The following is a 24,986-nucleotide window of genomic DNA, read 5'->3' on the forward strand; positions in this document are numbered from 1 at the left end:
CTCTATCATCTTGAGGTAAAAAATTCAGGACTCCTCTCTCCCTCTTTTTCTGGGTAGCACACTATGAAATAGTGAACTTGTAATATTAAAAACAGGAACATCCAAGTTGGACAAAAAGTAAAGTGCTGCCTAATTTTTCAAAATTACATTATTGCTGCATTTCTTTGTAGCGTCTTATTTTCAGGCATTCAAAATAATACATTCAAAAGATCAGTGTTATAGTTTAAACATACAAATTAATTAGACAGGAGTATGTGTTACAGATAATTAGGTATGTGATAATATAATGTTAATATGTCAAAAGGTTTAAATTAAAATTGCACAGCCAATTAAGTAGTACAGAAATAAAGGTGGTAACATAAGGTAAAGGCAGCTCCTAGGCAACTGAAGTGAGAAAGCCTTTTATGTATTTTTATCTGGGAGTGAAAACTGACATTGTAATGCTCATGGATGAAAGTGTCAGCTTTCCATATTCATAATGCCAACATTTCGCAACCTGCTTTTGCCAAACTGGAACTTTTTTTCCTACCTTATTGTCATGGTAAGTTTTTACTGGAATATATCTTCAGGCACTCCGATGTTAATCAAGTGTTTATATTTAACACCTAAGGCTTTAAACCTGCACCACTATGAAGTAGGATTTCCCCATTACCATTAACAAGCTCAGTAGGGACCTGAGGCTTCTTGCTCCATAGGGATAAATTATAACTTGTAAATTAGCAAAGAAAGTAATGATCAATTACCACATCAACAGTCAAGTATTATCACAATTCACCCATGCGTATGGATGCCAAATAAGTCAAGATGCCCAATATTTAAATGTTTTGTTATCTGCAAGCAAACGTTTGATATATTACATCATTATTAAGGACTGATTTCCAGCCTGGGAAAAAATGGTATAGTTAGCTGCAAGTCTTACTTTAAAATCCTTGGAACCGGACAATGCCTGTATGTACAAGACAATGAATCTATGCTATCAGATGCCTTTATCTGACAAATGGAAGCTTTTTTCATTATTTGGAGCAAGACCCATAATCTTGTTTCTGAAGTTGAAAAGAAGTGTTTATTGACTAACAATTCAAGAAAATTTTAAATGATACATGGTAAATATTGGCTTCTCTTTCATGGAGCTCTAGCTCTTTCTCCAGTTGATTGCATTTATTGTTGCTGTGTAGTGTAGATGTCATATTTCAGTTTTGTGCAACATGGTTCTTCAACAAAAGCTTCAATCGTATGCTTGTTTTTGTATTATGCTGCAGGCTGCTTTGTGTATTTTAATATCACAAACTCATATGCTGCAAATACTAGAAGCAATCTAGTTTCAAAAAGTCACTATGTATTGTATCAACTGTCTTGAATCTATTCATGCAAAGCAGAGTCTATGGGACTTACATTTGTAACTCTTGAGTATGCCTGAGTATGCCAGCATCTTTGGTGTGTACGCATTTAAAGTTATAACAACTGTGCTCACGAAAATACTGTTTTTTAAATATGAGTATATACTTTTTAAAAATATGAACATTTTCTTCATGTATTTTTTCCCCTTGCAGGTCACAGTAATGAAAGGCAGCAATAGGAATAAAGATCATTCAACAGACAGAGAAGGGACTGGAAAACGACCAAAGAGAAAGTGTCTTCAGTGGCATCCACTACTTGCAAAGAAAATCCTTGACTTTTCCGAAGAGGAGGAGGAAGAAGAGGACGAAGAAGATATTGATAAGGTAAATCTGTGCTATCAAAAGCAACATTTTTGTGATATCCTTTTGAAATTGTTGTCCAGTACAGAATGAATACCCACTTGGCTACCAGGTGCATAACCTATAAAAGAATTTTTTAAAATCGCTCAGTGGTGGTCTAATTTTTTAACATATGATGCAACTTAATTTGTCAGTGAAATCATTTAATGCAAGTTGCTTTTCTTTCTGGGTTAAATAGGTGCATCTTCTTGATGCTGATGGTCTAGAGCACGATGCTGATGAAACAGAAGACGAGGAATCTTCAGAGCAGCGAGCTCGCAGGCCAATGAATGCATTCCTTCTGTTCTGCAAGCGTCACCGTTCCCTTGTACGGCAAGAACACCCCCGTCTGGACAATCGTGGTGCTACCAAAATACTGGCAGATTGGTGGTCTGTTCTAGACCCTAAAGAAAAGCAAAAATACACCGATATGGCCAAGGAGGTATGCAGTGAAATTATAGACAAGATATTCCAATGTATTCTTTTTCTAGCACTACATATCTTTAAAATACCATAATGTTCCATTAATGTACCATTTAACAGGAAGTTCACCATGAGTTTTTCATGCTGAACATTTTAAAATAAGCATTATGTTTTTGGTACAAAAATGCCATGGTCAGAAGATGTCAATTCAATTCAAATACCTTTTATTGACATACAATATTAGAAGCATTTACCAATAATACAATCCAAAAGAAATTATAAAATAGATAGTCGTGGCTATGTCAGGCCTAACTCAAGTTGTCACAAGCTAGGTCAGAAGATGTCATGAAGCTATCCTTAAGTTTACAAATGGATAATGTCATTTATTTAACAGTAACTGCAACACAGTGCTCAGGAACCATGGCTGTGAGCCAGAAGCTCCTTGATTTTAAATCTCATTTTTCTATGTGGCCATAGACCAAAATTCCTATATTACAATAGATAACACTTCTTTAGCTGAAAAAGTTAAAGGGAAACTTAGTCGTCCCCCCCAATTTGTTACAAATTCAAAAATACTTTTCCGTTGATTGTACCCAGCGACCAATCTAATGCAGAGAGAATGGAGGTCTTGCAAGAGAAGCCTGCCATGACTTTTAACTTCATCATGAAAACTGATGGCAGGGATCAAAACAAAACTAAGGACCAACTAAAGCTTTAAAAGTTCTTCCTTTGAACAACCAGCTCACTGATACAAGAAGCATGCTCAAGTAGATCCCTCAAAATGGGTAGCTGTGTTAGTCTGTCTGTAGCAGTAGAAAAGAGTAAGAGTCCAGTAGTACCTTAAAGACTAACAAAATTTGTTGTAGGGTATGAGCATTCATGAGTCACTGCTCACTTCTTCTGATAGAACTGAAGGAAGAGTAGATCACTGCTACTGAAGAGTCAGAGATAGAACTCGTGCTAGCTTAGCAGGAGAAAATCTGCCAGTAGCAAAAATCTGAAAATTATGAAATTAAAAGTTTTCTATAAAACAGATTGCACTATAACAATTGATGTTTCTGAAAAGCTTACAGCATCTGAGCATGAAAATTTCCATGAACTTCAAGATATTGTTACACTAGTCGTGGAGCAAGCTTGTAGAGCAGGATTTCTTCTTCTTCTTTGCTCATTCCTGTTTCCAACTCTTCACTAGCTGAGAGCCCCAAGGTGCAGCAGTTCTCCATTGTTCCAGGGTGGGGCAGTCTCTAAGTCTGGGAGGAAGCTCCTCCCTTTTGACAGGCAGGGTCACCGATTTCACACGATTCCTAGGGGGAGGAGCTTTCCCCTCTGAACCCAGTTTTTGGCCCTGCCTCAAGGCAGATGGTGGTCATCAGCTGCACTCCATTTCTGAGTGCCACAATTCCTAATTTAGTTTGTTTATTTGTTTTTTCCTTACCTTCTCATTCTCTTTCATGCAGTGGAGAGACCCTTCAGGGAGTGGGAAGGACCTCATCCCCCCTCCCTCCTTTGGACTGAGGTTCTTGGCAGCAGAAGCCAGCGGGAGCACTTTTAAGAGGTGGAATCTCTCCACCCCAGCTTCCTGCTAGCTGCACCGCTCAGCTGCGAGCCCTCGAGGCCAGAAATGTCCCCTTCCACTTAGATAACTGGGGCGGCAGCTGCCCCAGAGCACCCAGGTCCTCTGCATGGCTCTCACTGGGTTGGCGGAAGGCAGCGAGACACAGTTTTTCTGCTTCTCCAGCCCCAGCAGAACTACTGAAGCCCAGTAAGGGGCCTTTTCAAAACCCCATTGGGCAGGTTCTAAGCAATTTCTAGGTAAATGAGGGATTCACATCGGAGGTTCCTGCGATTTTTATATGACGAGCTTCATTTTCAGTACAAGGCCCTCCCCTTTGGTCTAAAAACAGCACAAAGAATGTTCACCAAAGTCTTGGTCTCACTGATAGCACACCTGAGAACCATGGAAGTGTCCATATTTCCATTTTTGGATGACATATTAATCAGGTCCCCATCTCACCTGCAAGGGATGGGAGACATGCGTCAGACAGTGACATGTCTCCAGAACCACAGGTTGATAATTAACTGGGAGAAAAGGGTCTTTCATTTAGGAGTAGTTATAGACACAGTTTTCCTATCAAAGGAGAGACAGGAGAAAATAACTTCTGCAATATAGCTGCTCATGAATCAATCCCATATAGAGGTGATTTTCCTGACAGAACTGCTGGGGATGTTGGTATCCTGTCAGGATGTTATCCCATGGTCCAGATTTCATGCTTGCCCACTGCAGAGGTTTCTCCTACCTTTCCAGAGCCTTGTACACAGCAAGAGTTTCCAGTTGGTTGGTTCAGTTAGATCGCTCCTTGATTCAAGAACTACAGTGGTGGGTAAATCCTTCCAAATTCCAGGAGGGGAATACAATTCAGGAACCACAGAGGACAAAATTGACCTCAGATGTCAGCCTCTCCAGCTGGGGGGCTCATGCACAGGGAAAAATGGCCCAGGGCCTCTGGACTCAGGAAGAGTCATCACTGACCATCAATTTTCTGGTGCTCAGGGCAATAAAGTTAGGACTGATGCCATTCCAAGTTCTTCTGGTGGGACAATATGTCATTGTTCGTATGGACAATATGACAGCCAAATCCTATGTCAACCATCAGTTGCTGCATGCGGAGGCGAAGACGTTGATGCAGCAGGCAGAGATGGTGTTCCAGTAAGGGGACAGAACACTTTCAGCCAAGGTGGGAGATGTCCTTTCTTTCCTTTAGGAAGGTTTAGACAAGGGACTTAGTACCAGCACACTAAAGAGGCAGGTGGTAGCTATTTCAGCCATTAGGGGAGCCAAAAAATGGAGGTTATTGTCACAGCATCCCCACGTTAGGGGGTTTCTAAGGGGTACTGCCTTGACTAACCCTTTTGCGGACACATCGCTTCCCAACTTGGAGCTTAAATACAGTATTCAAGGCTCTCTCCAAGCATCCCTTTGAGCCCATGGCCACTTGTCCTCTGAAGGAACTCACTTTCAAAACCATCTTCCTGGTTGGCATTATGTCGGCCAGGAGGGTGTCAGAGGTCAAAGCCCTCGGTAGACAAGGAACTTTATGTCTTCCATAATGATAGGGTAATGCTCCACTCAGACATGGTCTTCATTCCAAAGGTAAATTTGGCTTTTCACAGGTTGGAGGAATTGGTCCGTCCCATGTTCTGCACTAATCCCAGACACCCCCAGGAGAAGGAACAGCACTGTTTGGATGTTAAGAGGGCACTGAGTTTCTACCTGGATAGGACTAGATCCTTTCGGAAGACTGACACTATTTTTGTATCTTTCAGAAAGGCTTCCTTGGGTTGCAACATATCTACGTCTACTATCAGTAGATGAGTTAGGGGCTGTATACGCCTCACATACAAGTCCACAGGTCTGAAACCCCCTCTGGGAGTTACAGCACATTCCCTCAGGGGTGGCAACATCCACAGGCTATATATCATTCCCTTCCATAGATGTCATATGTAAGGCTGCAACTTGGAGGTTGGTTCATTCCTTCACCCCAGGCACTATAGGATTGATAGGTTAGCCAAGGCTGAGGCTGCCTTTGGTAGAAGGGTCCTGCAGCCTTTGGTAGAAGGGTCCTGTTGGTGTAAGGGGCGAGTTTTCCCTCTCTGGGTGCACTGTTTTTCTGTGTCCCAGATGTAGAGACTGCTGCACCCTGGACCACTGGAGAATGGAAGATTTTTGTCACTTACCATGAATCTTTCTCGGTGGTCCAGGGGTAGGGCAGTCTCTCCCCATCTGAGGGTAGAACTAGTGACTTGGCTTCTGAAGCGGGAAGGGCATGCTGTATGTGATTTGGGTATCCTTCCACTCCCTGAGGGCACTCCTGAGTGTCCTCCTTGGAGAATGGCACAGTTAGCATGGTTGTCTGGTTAGTTTTTCCTCCTAATTGTTAGTTGGAGGTTGTTTCCTGTTTTCTTCTGTTTTTATGAAATTTGTTAAGAGGAGCTGTACTGCTTCTGGACCAGTCTGGGTTCAGAGGGGGAAGCCCCCTCCCCCTAAGAATCGTGCAAGATCGGTGACACTTCCTGTGAGGAGGGAGGAGCTTCCTCCCAGACATAGAGACTGCCAACTCCTGAACCATCAAGAAGGAAGATTCACAGTAAGTGACACAAATCTTCCTTTCTTTCGAACATAGGAAGCTGCCTTATACTGAGCCATATCCTTGGCTCATCAAGGTCAGAATTGTCTAAGGGTGGCAGCAGCTCTCCAGGGTCTCAAGTAGAGGTCTTTCACATCACTTACTGCCTGATCCTTTTAACAGGAGATGCTGGGGATTGAACCTGGGAATTTCTGGATGCAAAGCAGATGCTGAACCCCAGAGCCACAGCCCCTCTGGGTTTAAAGACAGTAGCTAAATTTGATTACAGAAATGTTAATAGTAGCAAGGACTTGATTCTTAGAAAACTTGATTCTTAGAAAACTTTCCTGGGAGTAAGTTCCACTGACGTTCCACAGATACTTGCTTCTGAGTTGACCTGTTTAGGCTCTCCCCACTCCATGTTACATAGAGAATTTTCAAAAGTTACTATTTCTTGTCTGTTTTTAAAGTTCTATACATTCTTCATGTTGTGCATTTCAAGAGAAATATGGTGAAGTGGGAAAAGGGACATTAAAATGGACTGTTCAGCCCGACTTGATGTCATAGGAATAATGAGGTAACTGTGCCCAGAGCATGTCCCTCCAGGAAAGGCTGGAATTGTCACACCAATCAAAATTGTTTAAATCTGCTATAAATGAGACCTGGGCCTCCATATGCAGGCACATCTTTAGCTGCATATCTTCCCCTTTCAGAGGACTGCAGACTTGTAGTTCCACATAGGAGTTTCTGGATAGATTCACTTGGGAATGAATAAACTGACTAATTAGGACAGCAATAATAATTATCATATAGCATTGTGTGTAGAATAGCCAGGAGATCCTAAGATTGTCTGGTAGCCACAAATTTTAGCTCTTAGCATTATGCTAGTAGGAAGGTAGACTTGTTTTTAGAGAGCCAGTTTGGTGTAGTGGTTAGGAGTACGGACTCTACTCTGGGAGAACCGGGTTTGATTCTCCACTGCTGCTGGTGTGACCTTGGGTCAGTCACAAGTTCTCTTGGAGCTGTTCTCTCAAGGGCAGTTCTCGAGAGAGCTCCCTCAGCCCCACCCACCTCACTGGGTGTCTGTTGTGGGGAGGGGAAGGAAAAGGAGATTGTAAGCCGCTCTGAGACTCTTTCGGGTAGTGAAGGGCAGGGTACAAATCCAATCTCCTCCTCCTCCTCCTCTTCTTCTTCTTCGGCTGAGAGAGCTCTGAAAGAACTGTGACAGACCCAAGGTCACCCAGTTGGCTTCATGTGGAGGAGTGGGGAATCAAACCCAGTGCTCCATATTAGAGTCCCCCACTCTTAACCACTACACCAAACTGGCTCTGTAATTAGGACAGTAAATAATATTGACTGTAGAAAATAGCTCAAGACTTTGCTGCTTTTGTGATTAGTGGTATACCCCTGAGAAAAGAGACATGGGTAGATTTTTGCAGAATAATTTGTCTGAAACTCTCTCCTTGAATCCTGCCACTTTTCTTGAACAAGAAATTACAACTAAAGAGGTTATAAAATAAAATAATGAAAAATCTCTGGGTATCTTACCAGGGATGCAGATTCGCTGCTTAGTTCTATTTTTAAAATTTGTTTTTTGTAATTGCAGCCACAAAGAGACACTTAAGAAATAATTGTTTCACTGAAGGGCATCATTCTGAAGAATGAGTGTGCCACAGCTTTGTAAAGCAGGCAGAAGTGTGACATTTTTAAATAAGTGTTAAATCTGCATAATAAGGTTTTGATATTTTAATTTGGGGTACAAAGTGTAAAACCTCCAGGTAAGTGTTAGGCTGCTGTGGGATATTTTGATAGATAAATCCCTTGAGGTGCTTCTGATTTTTAATCTCTTTCTATTGCCAAATTAGAGGTTGTGATTAATATGCCAGGACCAATCATTATATGAAAACATGGAATGCTGAATTATTTTATGGAAAGAAAAACTTAGGAGAAAAAAATGTCCCATGAGATTTTAGCTTTTCCTTATGATAAAAAACCCTTTGTTCATTGGAGAAGAAAAAGAATTGCGTAACATTTCTTTGAAAAGTGACGGATCAGCAACTGCTGAGAATACTGTTAAAAACTGTTATGCCTATTGATACTATTTTCCCCCTGCCTGGTACTGAGAGCAAATGTCACATTCTCTGTTGAAAAACAATATACCCTAGTCTGTTCAGCATAGAAGTTCAGTTCCAAGAGTCTGTATGAGCCATCTCAAGTTCAGCAGTGCAATAATAGCAATTAAAAAACTGGATCCCCTTAATATCCCTTCATGTGATGTGTTGATTGAAACTATGCATTAGAAACACAGCTTTTGTTTTCAAATGCATTGCTTTTCTTTTATTTATAATTAGGGTTCCTGTTTGCCAGTTGCAGTGGGAGACCTCCAGCCAATTATTGCCCTTGCATGCTGACGCTCAGCTGATTGGCAATGAAAACTAGGCCTAAGGGAGGGGGCAGGGGGGAAATTAGAAAGAAAAATAAACCCTCGTACACTTACAGAAAGTTCTAACCATACAAAAGAGCAAGAGTCCAGTAGCACCTTAAAGACGAACAAAATATGAGCTTTTGTGAATCACTGCTCACTTTAAATATCTGAAGAAGTGAGCAGTGACTCATGAAAGCTCATACTCTGCCACATATTTTGTTAATCTTTAAGGCGCTAACACTACTGGACTCTTGTTTTTTTTTTTTACTGCTACAGACAGACTAACACAGCTACCCATCTTTTTCTGACCTTACAGTTCCTGATAATCCCTAGTCCTCCCTGGAATTGATATGGAATCTTATCATAGAGTTTCTGTCAATTGCTAGAGCTACCTTTGTCACTTCTGGGTAGCTCTAGAAATAGTAAGTAAAGCCATAGTAATGTTCTTTATTGGATTAGCAACAAAATGCCATAGCAGCTAAAAGTAACAATTAAAAAACACTCAAAAACACAAACCAATACAAATTACATTGCATAACATCAGTAAAAGTACACATCACAATAAGGTTAAAACAGTAATATCAGTATTGACTTATAAGAAAGTTAAAATTATCTAATGAGAGTCACAAAATACAGTAACCCAAAGGGTCAAATAAGAGAGAATCGATATAACTCAGTACTCCTCTTTTCCTTTTTTTTCAAAATAGCAGCAACAAATCTTGCCACTTGGAAAGTAATAAATGTATCTCTATCTAACAGTAGGAATACTAATTTCTCATGTTCCAACCTACCAAGAAGGGAAGATATAATTGTACACAGGAACGTATTTCATTCAGCCCCATATTTTACACAATGTAATACGACATGGGACAAATTTTCAACAGAGGTTTGATCACAAGAACAAACTCTTTTCCCATATGGTATCCCTTTAAAACAACCAATAGTGGTAACATATCAAAGTGTGCTCTAGTAAAAGCCTTTCTATATTTAGGATTATTTAGATTAACAAAATATGAAGACAGTATTGAAGGTGGGTGAAATAGCTGTTTATACATCACAGAGATTTTCAAGTCACCTATCATACCCAAATCACTTTGCACCCACTGATCTGTCTTTGCTTAGTAAGAGACTTAGCAGATGAAATCCAAGAGATCTTAAATAGTCAGCTGAGAAACCAAGATTGGCCACTATCCTCGAAACAAAACCACGCTAAGACCTATCCTTCATTTCCCTATATGCCAAAGTTAATAGTTCAGAAGCTATATGAAAAATAATCTTCAGCCAAAAATTGATGGTTATCTGGGGTAAAGATAATACCATTCTTTTCATCGCAGAGGGTGTTGAGGGCGGGATAGCAAGAAGCCTACATGTGAACTTGTTTTGGGAGATTTCCAAAGAATGGAAGTTTCCCAAGGCCCATACTGGCGCATCATATAAAAGCTGAGGTAATAGCTGCATTTTATGGATTTCTACAGTTGGCCGAACCAAACAACCACCTCTTCTCCTATGAAATTGCAATAAACCAATGATGGCTTTGTCAAGGTAATGTTTAGCATGCTCTATATGGGAAGTCCAAGAACCAGATTGATAGAAGAGCACACCTAGATATTTAAAAGTGGAAACTTGTTCTAGTGGTATGTCATATGTTTTCCAATTATAATAATGAGATCTTTTAGCAAAGACCATGACCTTGGATTTATCATAATTTACATACCATAGATGATCTTTGCAATATGAACTAAAATGTCTAAGTAATCTTCTAAAACCAATTTGAGTATGAGAGATTAACATAGTGTCATCTGCATAAAGTGGGATGGAAATATATTTCTCACCTACTTTAACTGGTAAAATCTCAGGCCCTGAGAGATAATCTACTATATCATTCAAATATAGATTTAAAAGTAGTGGGGCCAAGATGCAGCATTGTCGAACACCTTTTGTTGTTTTAACTGGGTTAGATAGTTGACCATGAAAACCAAATTGGATCTTCATACTTGTACCAGTATAAAGACCTTTTATATGTTCAAGCAACCTGTGGTTAATATTCAGATTTCTCAGTTTACTCCATAGATGATCTCTCGAGATAGAGTCAAATGTGGCTTTAATAACAATAAAAGCAACATACAATTGTTTAAAAGGATGAGTTGTGTACTTACTAATAAGGTGTTTTAATAGTAAACAATGATCAAGAGTAAAGTGACCCTGTCTAAAACTAATTTGCTGCAGTGCTATCAAATTATTCTCACGTACCCATATTTCCAATTTGGATAAAAGATGTCTAGCATAGAGTTTCCCTACCACATCTAGCAAGCTTATTGGCCTATAATTTGCTGAATTGGTACACTCATCCGTCTTATAAATTGGGACCACAATAGAGGATTTCCATTCTCGAGGAAATCTACCAGACTTATCAATGTTAGTAAAAAGAGAGGCTAGAACAGGTGCCTACCAATCTTGAAAGGTTTTAAGCAAATCTGGTGGTATAAAATTTTCACCTGTGGTTTTGTGACTACTCATTGAAGAGATGAGGGATTTTATTTCACAGTTACAGGAGACCATTCAGGCGAACTGATTAATAAAGACGTAGATGGACAACTAGTTACAATGCTCCTGTATGACTGATCATTAAATAATTTCAAAAAATACTCTTCCCATTGTTCTTTGGGTATATAATAATCTAACTCATATCAAACCTCCCTTCCAAAGCTGCACGAATTCTCCAAAATTTCGCCACATCTTTCTGATTTAAGGCCAATGAGTAGCTCATGATATGAGCCACAGTCAGCTCCAGGTCTTTTTTTTACTGATTGGATAGAGCTTCTCCATCTTTGACTGCAAATTATATAGTCAATCTGATTTTGGTGTTGCCCATCTGGTGATGTCCATGTGTAGAGTCGCCTCTTAGGTTGTTGGAAAAGGGTGTTCGCTATGACCAGTGTGTTCTCTTGACAAAACTCTGTTAACCTTTGCCCTGCTTCATTTTGCTTTCCAAGGCCAAACTTGTCTGTTATTCCGGTTGCCTTTTGACTTCCTACTTTAGCATTCCAGTCCCCTATGATGATGAGGACATCATTTTTTGGTGTTAGTTCTAGGAGGTGTTGTAGGTCTTCATAGAACCGGTCCACTTCAGCCTCTTCTGCATCAGTGGTTGGGGCATAGACTTGGATTACTGTGATGTTGAATGGCTTGCCTTGGAATCGGACAGAAATCATTCTGTCATTTTTTAGATTGTATCCTAGTACTGACTTTTGCACTCTCTTGTTGACTATAAAGGCCACACCATTTTTTCTATGAGATTCCTGACCACAGTAGTAGATATAATGGTCTTTTGAGTTAAATTCGCCCATTCCTGTCCACTTTAGTTCACTGATTCTTAAGATATCGATGTTCAGTCTTGCCATCTCATTTTTGACCACGTCAAGCTTACCTTGATTCATAGAACTTACATTCCAGGTTCCTATGCAGTATTGTTCTTTGCCGCATCGGACTTTCCTTTCACCATCAGACACATCCACAACTGATTGTTCTTTTGGCTTTGGCCCAGCCGCTTCACCCTTACTTGTACTTGCCCTCTGCTCTTCCTCGGTAGCATATTGGACACCTTCCGACCTGAGGGGCTCATCTTCCGCCGTCATATCTCTTAGCCTTTTGATACTGTCCATGGGGTTTTCTTGGCAAAAATACTGGAGTGGGTTGCCATTTCCTTCTCCAGGGGGATCACTCTTGGTCTGAGTTCTCTGCTGTGGCCTGTCCGTCTTGGGTGGCCCTTCACGGCATAGCCCACAGCTTCATTGAACTACACAAGCCCCCTCGCCACGACAAGGCAGTGATCCATGAGGGGGGAAATTAATTGTACCTTAGGATATTTATCTTCAAGATCACATATATAATTTTCCAAATCTATCCAACAGGTCTCATGACAGAAAACAGAAGAATAAGGAGGGATATATATTTACTGCCAGAATAGTCTGATCTTTAAACATCAAAAGACAGGCCTTCGCTAAAAGCGTCAAAAAAGGGAGAGGTATCACATCACACTTCAGTGAGGTTGAAATCAATCATGCCAACCCACCACTAGGATGTCCTTTAGCAGCCAAAGGCATGGCATTAAGTGAGTAACATCAATTTTGATGTTAACCAAGACTCTTGGAGGAAGATTATATCAAACCCTCTTATAAACTGCAGGAAAGAAGGGTCCTGAATTTTGTTATTCCAATCTGACATATTCTAAGAAATACACTTTAAATAATATTCACTCTGGGTTTCAAATAGTTAATTTAATTTCTCTATTTTATCTAACTCATTTGAATCTACTAAGATTGAACTGTTCTTGTACATATGAGTTGATACTAATTTGGGGAACTGTACAGGGCCAACAGGAAGGGGGCCTGTTGTCCTGATCTCATGCTCCTCCAGATAGCAGTTAAATTGCCCCCCAGTCAGGAGATCAGACTTAATTTGATGTTGAGAGGGAATATAATCCATGTTAGGGGTAAGCCAGTCACTACTACTAAGGGTAGCATCCTTTGATTTATCTAATTCTACAACTGACCGCATCTGCCGTGGAACTTCTATATAAGCTAAAGTAGCTATTGGGGAAAGTAGAACAGGCTTCTGAGATTAATCAATTTCCAACAATTTGTTCCTCAGGTGCTCAGGCCCATCAGTAATTGACTTTTCTTCTATTGTTGGAAGCATCCTAAATGAATTAATTAAATCTAACTCTGTAGCTTGGATAGTTGGCGAATCGCCTAATCTAATTCTGGATGCTTGGGAAGGTCATTCCATGTGATAAGATCATATTCCATACAGCTATCAGGGTCTCAAGGTTTACCCTTGGTGACCTACTCATCCTTATCAGCTGAGAATTCTGAGCTAAAAAGAGAGGTATGTAAGATATTCTTTAAAACTCTGGAAAGAAAAATACCCCAAGAGTTCAGTAAATCTTTCCTTTGCATAATCAGAGTCGGAACGGCTGGGCCATCAAATGATAGCAATAATCTTCTTATTGTAGAAGAGTTATTTAAAATTCCAAATGATCTCAAAATAATAGATGACCCCTTAATCCTTAAATTCACTTTTAGAAACTGAACTATGGCAAATTTAGAATTTAACAAAGGAGTCCCAGCATTCAGTAGTACAGTAAGACAGATCTGGCGAGTCTGTAGCACCAGTTGACTAGTATTTGGTGCATTTACCGAATGTACTTGCTGCCGTTTGTTTGCGCTGTATTGTGATAGAACTACCAGCTTGGCTGGTACAGGCTTATTATAACTAGATTTGCTCCTGCATCAATAAGCTGATCTAATGTAATAAGAATTAGTTTCAGTTGTCCAAAGACAATATTCATGTGTCCTTGCTGTCAAACAAGAAAGTTCAGTAACCATGTCATTCGCAACCATATCCACATCAGCTCCCTCACACCCCCTCTCCTGAGTGTCTGGGGAAGTCCCACTCAATAGAGGACAATTACCTGGCTGTTCATGAACCACAGAAGAAATACCAACATGAGAGGTTTCTAAATCAGGTGTTTCTTCAAGAACTGAAAACCTATTAGTAATGGGGATATTAAATACTGAAGAATCAGGCAATGCTAAAAAGTCATCAATTCTGCTTTGCTTGGAGTTCCTAGGGGGCGCCGTCTCTGTCGAGTCTCTTGGACGTTAATGGGCACCCATTGCACTTCAAGGAGAGTAATCAGAAAACCAAGCACATACAATAGACTTCAGCCACTCTCAGAAATCCTACCAAAGGCCAGTTCTGACTTTAACCCTTCAGGTCTTCAGTGTTCCTTTCAAATTCACATCCACAGTACACAATATGAAACTTCAAACACTGTAGACGCCAAAGCTGCAACACTCTCCAATCACCACTCCACTCAAATTCCCTGGCTGTAGGCAGAACTTAGTGGATGTGGCTGGATGTGAGTTAATTATAAGTTGTAACTTTTAAGTAACTACTAATATTTTTATTTATATTTATTTATTGTTAACATTTTTACCTTGCCCTCCCCGCGAGCGGGCTCAGGGCGGCTTACAAGAGGGCACAAGCCCATACATAAAAACATGATAAAACAGTAAAACCATTAAATAAAAACAAAACAAGAATAAAGTGCTCCATACTAACAAGATGGTCTCCGAAGATGGTAATAGTCACATACACTTCCAGGTCCTATTCCAGGTTCTAGGAATACCAAGGACCTCTGTGGTCAGAACTTCTGTTAAGTAGCCATGGCCTTATTTTTCATTTCAATTTTTCTCCCGGATCTCTGCCCCCCCTCCCCATGTAAAATATACTATGAAGATTGTAGCGCATCTGTACAGATTGTAGAGCATTAATTTTACACAGTCTGGCAGTGATTGTTTAAGGCAGTTCCTGAAGGAGTTCTCAGGTCTCTTATTTGATAGATTGCTAACAAAGTTCTTAGAGCAAATCCAAGGTTTTCAAGCTTGTGCCATTTTCATTGGTTTCTCGATCACAAGTTTTTACAGTCTTGGGTAGAAATGGTAGATAGTTGTACTTTTAAATGACCTTAAAGACCAAGTTGTGATAATTTAAGGTTTATTAACTAACCTTTAGGTGAGGCCTAGAATAAAATGGAGGCAAAGGTAAAGTTGTTATTTTACTAATACTGTATTTGGTATACTTCCAAATGGGCAATTCAAATGCCTGTGTTTCTGATCACTTAATAGAACATTAAATAATAATTGAAAGCAACCAATAATAATTAAATTATAAAATAAAATTATGATTTACAAATAATAATTAAAAGTAGCAAACCTTCTCATTTCGTATTTCATGGTCATATTAACTAGGATCTCTTGTGCTAGAGATTCACCTATCTATTATGAATTAACTTTCACTTTTACTTGGTGTAGTACAGGAGGATATTTTTCATTGGTATTTCAAGACTTTTTTGTGTGGAATTATTTGACAGTCCATAGAAGCAAATTCATAAACCTATATATTTGCAGTACAGAGGAAAAGTAACAAAAATGTTAGTTTTTGTTGCAAGAGCAACAAACAATGTAAAGAGAGGTTTTGCTGCATACATTTATTTAATATAAATTTGTTTATTTTGCCTATCCATTATTTGCATTAAAGCTTTTTGTAAAGGTATTTGTATATTACAAAGAAAATAAAAGAGAGGCCTCTCTTTTCCTTTTTGTAATAATAGAGGGAAATAAATAAATGTGGGGATGTGTCTTCTCCAATTTCTGTTTGCAGAACATGTATTGTGCTGTGCATGGTTAACAAAAAAAATGGTAACAAAACAGCATCACTGACAGACAAAATAGGAGTTTTTGCATTCTTATGGGGCTCTACAGATATGCAGAAAAATATTAGTTTTTTAATAAAGTGTCTTATCCCAAAGGTCCAACAGTCATTCAACATACTGTTTGCTCTCCCTCTTGGAGCTATGGGCTGTGTGGAATTAGATGTTAAAGGGGGGGGGGAGGAAACAGGTGGAAATGGGAAAATTGATCATAAAGGTTAATAATACCCTGGTGAGTAGAATAAGGGTCTGGATATATGTGCCATACCTTTGCCCTGATCTCCCTACCCTAGCCAGTCCAAGATGCTGTAAACTGAAAGGCTCTGTGACAACTTGGAAAGTCGAAAAACCCTAGGAAGAGGATTAATTAAGAATGGAAGGGGTGGAATTGGAATCATGGAATCATTTCCTTAGCTTGCCCTTCCCCCCCAATTTTCTCATGCTGCATAGTAAACATACCTTCATACTATATTGCATCACTCAACTTTACAACTTAATTAGTATTTTCATGCTCACCTAGCCCCAAGCCTTAGCAGTCAGAGCAGTGGTCATATAGATTAGAAACTGTCAATATAGCCCAAAGCTCAGCGGTGTTATACTGTTGGGGAGATTCCTTTCCCCCCACTCCCTCTCAGGCTTCCTTGTCTAATGTAATGTAAATATTGAAGAGTTTCTGTGAAGTTACAGGATGACTCATGAAAAGACCTGTGCTGAAATTTGTTGAGGATGGTGAACCTTAGTAAGAAGGAAAAACAGAATTTTTACATCTTACTTTTCAAACGTTGTCATTTAGATCAAACAGAATATGTAGATCAGTCGTAGATGTAAAATACCACAGTAAGGAATAAAAGGCAATATCCCTAGTTTGTTATTTATGTAGATTCATACAGAGATTCATTAACACAAATAACCTTTCTTCTTGTAGTATAAGGATGCATTTATGAAAGCAAATCCTGGCTATAAGTGGTGCCCACCTACAAACAAACCTGTGAAAACTCAGTCATCCACTGTTACTAACCGGAAAAAGCTGTGGGCTTTCCCATCAGAACCGGCAAAGGATTTGCCAAGTCCAAAAAAGTTGGTGAAGACTGAAGATATGCCTCAGCTGAACTTTGCAATGGCAGGTGAGCTTTAGATATCCTGAGTCTGATACATGTTACAATGAATCTGCTTATGTCCTTCCTTCATCAGACATACCTCTTTGTAAGAAAAAGACAGCATGTGCTACCTTTAAAAACAAACACACACACACCCCAAATGAGGACCAGAGTTTGGATAGAAGTAGGATTTAAATTGCATATTCAGCTATACATGTGTTGTCTGTAACAAAAGTGTTACTTAATACATTTACAAAGAAAACATATGTACTGTGATATTTGGACAGGACTCTAATCTCTGGCTTTTAGTAATGTTTGAAGCTATTTATCAAGGATTTGTTTCTGTTTGATAATACTACAATGCAACACACTGAGATCAATGGGAGTACACATCAGTTTCATAATACCATATGGTATACTATCATATATTGTATTATGACACTGATATTATGATCCTAGGGTAGTGCATTATGGTGGTGCACAACATAATACCCACAATGGATGGTACTAGGAAAATTGAAGCTATTTAGTGCTACAGTTCTCTAAAATTTGAACAGCTTCATATTTAATTACTTGTATTATACATTGTTATTGTAATTTGTTAGTATGCATACTTCTATTTATATATTTACAATGAAGGATTATCATTCTATTCCAGGTAAAGAGTATGGAATTTTTCCCCTCAGGTCTAAATATGTATTAAACCTGGCACGTGATGAAGTGTATTAAAACTTCTATTTATTCAAGCAAATGGTTGAGCTGGTTGGTTTTTCTTATGGTAATATGCAGTCTCTATGAAATAAAAAAATAACATATGTATGGTGTTGAGAGTGGTTTTTTTAGTCAGTAGTATGCGTTACTGTCCAAATCCCCTTTTTCCAGAAAAATAAGAGCTACACTGCCACACTCTGAAACTCTTTTCTGTTTCAGCAAGCTATTCTTTACAACTCCTTGTGATGAGCATTTCCTTCCATTTCCACACATTGAAAATATTGTTAACTGTAATACTAGCAAAAGTTGTGGTAATAGTTCACAAAACAATTTTTCTTTCACTGTTAATATTTAAGAGTGTTAAGTTTCTGAGTAAATTGTATATACCTAATGGAATGTAGGCTTACATAAATACATTTTAGTATCATTAAATACCTTGAAATGTTTTTAAATTGCACTTTGAATTGTAAATTGTTTTTTTCGGGGGGGGGAGTTATATTTTAATGCCATCAATAGCACATAAGAGAAAGATACGAAGTTTAAAAATTCATTTGCATATATATTCAATTTCTCATCTTTTCTGACTTATCTCCATTAGGATTTATTCTTTATCTTCAGTAAGCATCCATGTATTCTGTCCTCTCTTCCATCTGCCCCATGCTGCCTTTTCTAGTATGCCTTTCTAACAGCTTTTTTTGTTAAATAGGCTTAGACGAATAGGCCTTTCTTTAAAAAGCAAACAACAAGCTCTTTTCTCAGCTCTAATGGAGACTGCATGCATGTTTGGAATAAGTACAATATCAGTCTGTATTATGAAGAATATGTCTCTTTCATGGTTCTTTGTTCTTTTCTTTGTCTATGGCACATTCTAACTAAGAAGACAAATATCTGTTGTCCTTGGCATTTACTAAAAGAAAAACATTTTATAGTGCCATAATTCAAAACCATGCCCTAGTAAGTCTGTGGATGCATTCAAACATCATGTTCAACTACAGTTTATGAATCATGATTTGATGATAAGTCAGCTTAGTATAATGTCTGAATGCTCCTTGGTGGGTACAAACTGTGGCTTGTTGGTGAGCACAAAACACCATGGTTTTTATACTGAGATCTTCTAGATCCTAGTATGGAACTCTAATCACTGTACCACACTGACTTTTGTGAGGTGGCAGCTGCTGAACAGTAGGAAGCACCCGAGCCTGAGTGAGTCATGCAGGGTGGATAGTAGCAAGTTGCACAGTCATTGCTGGTGGGGCTGGACCCTCAAATGCCTGTTACTGACAGAAACTAAGGACTGAAAGTTGGCAGCAAAGGGTGCTGTTCCCTGCTCATGCCTGTTACTGACAGAAACTAAGGACTAAAAGTTGGCAAGGCTGGCAATACTGTTATGATTACTTAACAACAGCAACAATGGTCACTGAGAGGGCATTTGCTACTGGTGCTGTTTCTATTATTGGGCGTGTTAACCTCTCAAGGGCTCCGGTCACACGGCGAATTTGCCACAGGGGAGCCACGAGTGGATGGCGGATTTTCCAGCCGCGATCACACCACAACATCTGGGAAGTGGAGCACACCCGTGGCTAACCCGTGGCATGCCGCCAAAAATTTAAAAAATATCTCAACAAAGGTGGTGGCACGGGCTGCCTCCAGACTCCTGTGGTGTGATCGCGCCGGCGCGGCTTTTCCCCTCTGGCTGTCTGCGTTGCAGTGCATACACCGAGGGCCAGAACCGTGGGTTGCCGCCGACACGCCTTATCGCTACACCTCCCCCCCCAGTGTTTTTCAGCCCGTGTGACTGGGGCCAAAGTACCTTTTTTTTTAGATTTCAGATTTTTCTGAAAATTTGGAACTGTTCAGGAGTTGTGGAAAGATAGGTCATGTATTCCCAGTCTCTGGGTTTAAGTATCCACAGATATAGGGGGGTCATCTTGAAAATTAGATATACTTTTTGGCATTATCCTCGATTTCATTAACTGAGTATCCATATTAAGTTTCACAATGACTTTAAGGAAATGCAACTTGGTATCCAATATTTATGGAGAGCAAACAGTTCAGCATGAACAAGTTAAGCCTGTAGCAGAGGGATACGGCCACCCAAGAAGAGACATGATCTCCTACTCCTGGGGGACAGCTTCTCAAGTTCTAGGAATGTTCCCTCAAAGATCATTGGGGGGTGGTAACTGAGCTTCTGCTGCCAGGCCCCCCAGTAGGACAGAGAGAGCAAAACGTGGATTTCTTAAAGTCTTAGGCTGACTGGCTACTGTTGAGGGGAGAAACAGCCCACAATGCTGGCTTCAAAGGGGAACAAGAGCAAGTTTTCGGGCCCAGACAGATACCCCAACTACTTTCCAGCAACCATGGGTTTATCCTGGCGGCTGATGGGAATGATGCACTGCTGTGGAATGGCACCCTAGGAAACGGGAGCTGTGATGGAGAGTACCCTGTCTGGAGACAGTGCTGAAGTGACTGAAGCTGGGTCAACCCCCTTAGGGATCATGTAGCACCGGTGGAACTCCCAGGAAATATAGCCATGTTCATCCAGGTGCTTCTCATGTTTGGCATGCACTTCAATATGGTTCCCCACAACTTTCACATTCAGCTGCTCTGGTGAACAGTGTTTCACATCCAAGTGGACTGAGAACTTGTCTTTATCCATCTTCATCTCTGAGAGCCTGGTGTCCAGGATATGCGGCACCGGGATATGAGGCACCCGCATGTAGTAAGGGCTGAGTGTGTTCATGCCAGAGAACAATTCGGATTCTGGCAGCCCCTCGCCGAACCTCTGATCAAAGAGGCCCCTGCAGGAGCAGAGAGAAGCTGAAGGGCCGGTGCACCCAAGGCTGGTGGATAGTGATGTCCATGGCGTAGCTTGGCAGGCAGGCAAAGGTGCTTTTTCCTTCCTTTCTCATGACTGCACAATTGGAGATCTGGAGCAAATATACTGATGATAAGGCTCACCCTTCACACATTTGTTGCCTACATATTGATCCATACAAAGGTATATATCAGAATGTAATAATAGAAAAGATGTACAAGGACCTTCCAGTTAGATTCAAGTCCAGTAGCACCTTAGAGACCAACAAGATTTTCAGAGTATAAACTTTTGGGAGTCAAAGCTCCCTTAATCAGACATATTCTGAAAGTCTTGTTCGTCTCTAAGGTACTACTGGACTTGAATCTAACTGTTCTACTGAGGACCAACATGGCTGCTCTCTGAAACTGTCTTCGTAAAAGGTATTTCCAGAGTATGTAACACCTGCTGATTGAAGCAGATGGCCAAAGCACATGCAGTTCTGAAGGTAGAAAAGTAGAAAGTGGATGGAAGAGACAGGTCAAACTAAAAAGGGTGGTGATTTCTATGACTTGGATCCAGCCAGGCATTTCTATGACAAAATGGTTTCTGCCCCCAGAGCTCAACATTCTCACCTTTCTCTCTCTCAAAGTAACCCAAAATGGCCCCCAAAATGGTGTTCCGGAGGTACAGGAAACCTCATGAATTTTGGACGTGTAGTGGGAGGGAAGAAGTGTGATAAAGTGCAGGTGGAAATACTCAGTTGGATCCAAGCCTATAATTCTTATCAATATTGATCGCCAATTGACACAATTAAGCCCACTTTGAAATTGTGACTGAGTAATATATATTTCTTCTTTCTCTGATAGATCCTACACAAATGGGAGGCCTCAGTATGCTACTGTTAGCAGGAGAACATGCCTTGACTGCACAAGAGGTAAACAATTATCTTTCTTCCTACATGAGAACTATGATATATGAGATAATACAGCGTTTGATGTTGTTTTTGTTCAGTCACACAGTCGAGTCCGACTCTTCACTACCCCATGGACCACATCACGCCAGACCCTCCTGTCTTCTGCCATCCTCCAAACTTTGCTCAGTTTGAAATTGATATCATTGTCTAACCATCTCATCCTTTGCGGTCCCCTTCTTCTTTTACCTTCAGTCATTCTCAGCATCAGAGTCTTCTCCATTGAGTGTTCCCTTCTCATTTGGTGGCCAAAGTATTTGAGCTTCAGCTTCAGTATGTGGCCTTCCAGGGAACAGTCAGGGTTGATTACTTTTAGGATTGACTGATTTGATCTCCTTGCAGTCCAAGGGACTCTCAAGAGTCTTCTCCAGCACCATAATTCAAAAGCATCTATTCTTTGGCACTTTGCCTTCATTATGGTCCAACTCTCGCAGCCATACATTACTACCATCACTTTGGCAATAGAGATTTTGGTTGGCAGGGTGATGTCTCTACTTTGTATTATGCTGTCAAGGTTTGCCATTGCTTTCCTCCCAAGGAGCAGGCATCTTTTAATTTCATGGCTGCAGTCACCGTCTGCAGTGATCTTGGATACTAGGAATGTGAATTCTGTCATTACTTCCATGACTTCCCCTTCTATTTGCCAAGGATTTTTTTTTTTTGGCAAGGATTGATGGGGCCAGATGCCACGATCTTAGTTTTTTTGAAGTTGAGTTTCAAGCCAACTTTTGCACTCTCCTCTTTCACCCGTAGCAAGAGGCTCTTTAAGTCCTCTTCACTTTCTGCCATTAGAGTGGTATCGTTTGCATATCTGAGGTTGTTGAAGTTTTTCCTGGCAATCTTAATTCCGGCTTGTGATTCTTCCAGGCCGGCATTTCACATGATGTACTCTGCATATAAATTAAATAAGCAGGGTGACAATATACATCCTTGTCATACTCTTTTTCCTATGCTAAGCCAATCAGTTGTTCCATATCCAGTTCTAACTGTTGCTTCTTGGCCCTTATACACATTTCTCAGGAGACATGTGAGGTAGTCTGGTACTCCGATCTCTTTAAGGACTTCCCACAGTTTGTTGTGATCCACACATTCAAAGGTTTTAGCATAGTCAATGATGCAGAAGTAAACGTTTTTCTGGTATTTCCTTGCTTTCTCCATAACCCAGCGAATGTTGGCAATTTGATCTCTCATTCCTCTGCTTCTTCAAAACCCAGCTTTTACTTCTGGCAGTTCTCTATCTACGTACTGCTGAAGCCTAGCTTGTAGGATCTTGAGCATGACCTTGCTAGCATATGAAATGAGTGTAATTGTGTGATTGTTTGAACATTCCTTGGCATTATCCTTCTTTGGGCTTGGAATGTAAACTGACCTTTCCCAGTCCTGTGGCCACTGTTGTGTTTTCCAAATTTGGTAGCACTCTAGCAGCAGCATCTTTTAGGACTTTGAATAGCTCAGCTGGAATACTGTCATCTCCACTAGCTTTGTTGTCAGTAATGAATATAAACCTGTTCCCTTCAGCCCTCACGCCAAGACCCTTACAGGGGTCCCCACCTCCGGAAAATGGCACGCAGGCCGATTTCCGCCAAACGGATCCGGCCCCATGCTGTCACTGCCACGAGAGCTGGACCAACCGCTTGGTCCTGCTCCCGCCAACGCCTCTACAGCTGTAGCCAAGAGAGGAGGGAATAGCGTATCCCCTGCAGCCACATGTCCATACCCCATGCTGACAGGTGCACCCCAAGGCCTCCATACGGTGGGAGCTGTTTGGGTGGTGGATCCAAACACCACCTGTGGACTCAACTACCCTACCCAGTCTGCCAGACACCTTCCTCCGTGCCACGTCCACTTTTTCGGGATGAGCCGCTCCTCGCCATGACCTCCGTTCCAGCCAATTCGACCAAAAGAAGACTGTGTTGGGCAATACCTCACACAGGAAGGCCAAGTCAACCAGCACGTGGTGCTCCAGATACACACTGGGTCGTTCCGTCAAGGGATCAATTATGCTCTTACATTTAACTTAGTCATTTCTTATCTTCATCCTTTTTATTTTACATTCTGTAGCCCTCAGCTTTTCATGCTTCTCATTTTACATGTTTCTTCCTTTCTCTCTGCTTTCAATTGGTTTCCATTTCCCTGTAGGTTTCAGGTTAAAATCCTTCCTTTAGCTTATAAATGTGTCCATGATATTGCTCTGTCTTATCTTTCAGTTGTTTCACCGCTTTGCGTACTTTTCATCAAACCAAAAATTGTGTCTATTACTTTTCTGAACACCTAAAGACTTATCTGTGCTCCAAGGCTTACCTTGTTTGTTAATCTTGATTATTTTCTCTTATTCTTACTCATTTCTTGTTCCTTTTTTATTTAAATAGGTTGTAAGCTTCTCAGCAGGGCATTTTGATTTAAACATATTTTAGACATAATATTATACTGAATATATCTATTATCAGTTATTGCTACACACAACTCCACTAGTAAACCCCATGTTGAAAAGAAATTTTTGTCCCTGACATTTTCTTTCCTGTCATTTTTTGTTCCAGGTTTCTTCAAGTGCATGCCATTCCGATGCATCCAACTCTACCGAAGGATGTCTGAAGTCACCATTGTTTCAGTTTGCTGAGGTGCACTTCTTATAATTGCCCCCCTCCCCTGATATCTTGTGCTAGTAGACTGCTTTTCTCCAGTGGAAGGAGCATTCTCTGTGTTGCAAAATGCTCAATAGGCTTCATAGAGACAGGGGAAATTTTCATCCTTTAGAGGAAAGTAGCAGAGGAGGCCTGTAGGATCCAACCAAATATCAGCAGAAATTCCCTTTATCGGTGCAACATTTTGCTGGACACTATGATTATAGGACAAGGCGTTCCGTGCGCCCTGGTGTTTAGTCATGCCGGCCACATGACCACGGAAACGTCTCTTCGGACAGCGCTGGCTCTTCGGCTTTGAAACAGAGATGAGCACCGCAACCCTAGAGTCGGATTCGACTGGCTTTCGAGCAAGGGAACTTTTACCTTTACCTTATAGACTATAGCCATCTTTGCCCAATGTATACATTAGGCATAATCCAATGAAAGTTAGCCATGGCTAAATCCAGGGCTTTTTTTTGTAGAAAAAGCCCAGCAGGAACTCATTAGCATAATGGGCCCCACCCAACAGCAGAAACCCATTAGCATATTAGGCCGCAACTGTGATGACACAGCTCATTAGCATAACAGGCCACACCCCATGCCTTCCCTTGGCTTGCCCAGGCAAGCTGGCCCTTCGACAAGCCGGAGAAGGCACAGGGAGGCATTTAAATGCCTCCCTGATCCTTCCAGGGGCCCCCTAGCCCGCCCGCCTTGGAGTCACCAGGGGGGTGTCGCTCTCCAGGCCTTCCCTCTGTAGCCACACACGCAGATGTTTTGGCTGTAGTGGGTGTGGCCAACTCTGAAGCCAG

At 40.7% G+C, this 24,986-nt stretch overlaps 1 protein-coding gene across 1 annotated transcript in view; it reads left to right on the forward strand.

Moving 5' to 3' along the window:
- Positions 1-1,559: 1,559 nt before the first annotated feature.
- Positions 1,560-24,986, forward strand: part of BBX (bobby sox homolog (Drosophila)) — a 72,194-nt gene continuing 48,767 nt past the window's right edge. Inside the window, exons 1-5 of the mRNA XM_015424530.1 lie at positions 1,560-1,721; positions 1,936-2,178; positions 16,910-17,108; positions 21,453-21,520; positions 24,094-24,174. Coding sequence (XP_015280016.1) covers positions 1,560-1,721; positions 1,936-2,178; positions 16,910-17,108; positions 21,453-21,520; positions 24,094-24,174 — 753 coding nt within the window. The remainder of the gene's footprint in view (positions 1,722-1,935; positions 2,179-16,909; positions 17,109-21,452; positions 21,521-24,093; positions 24,175-24,986) is intronic.

Source organism: Gekko japonicus, unplaced genomic scaffold (assembly GCF_001447785.1).
Source record: "Gekko japonicus isolate JY-2015 unplaced genomic scaffold, Gekko_japonicus_V1.1 scaffold187, whole genome shotgun sequence".
Lineage (NCBI taxonomy): Eukaryota > Metazoa > Chordata > Lepidosauria > Squamata > Gekkonidae > Gekko > Gekko japonicus.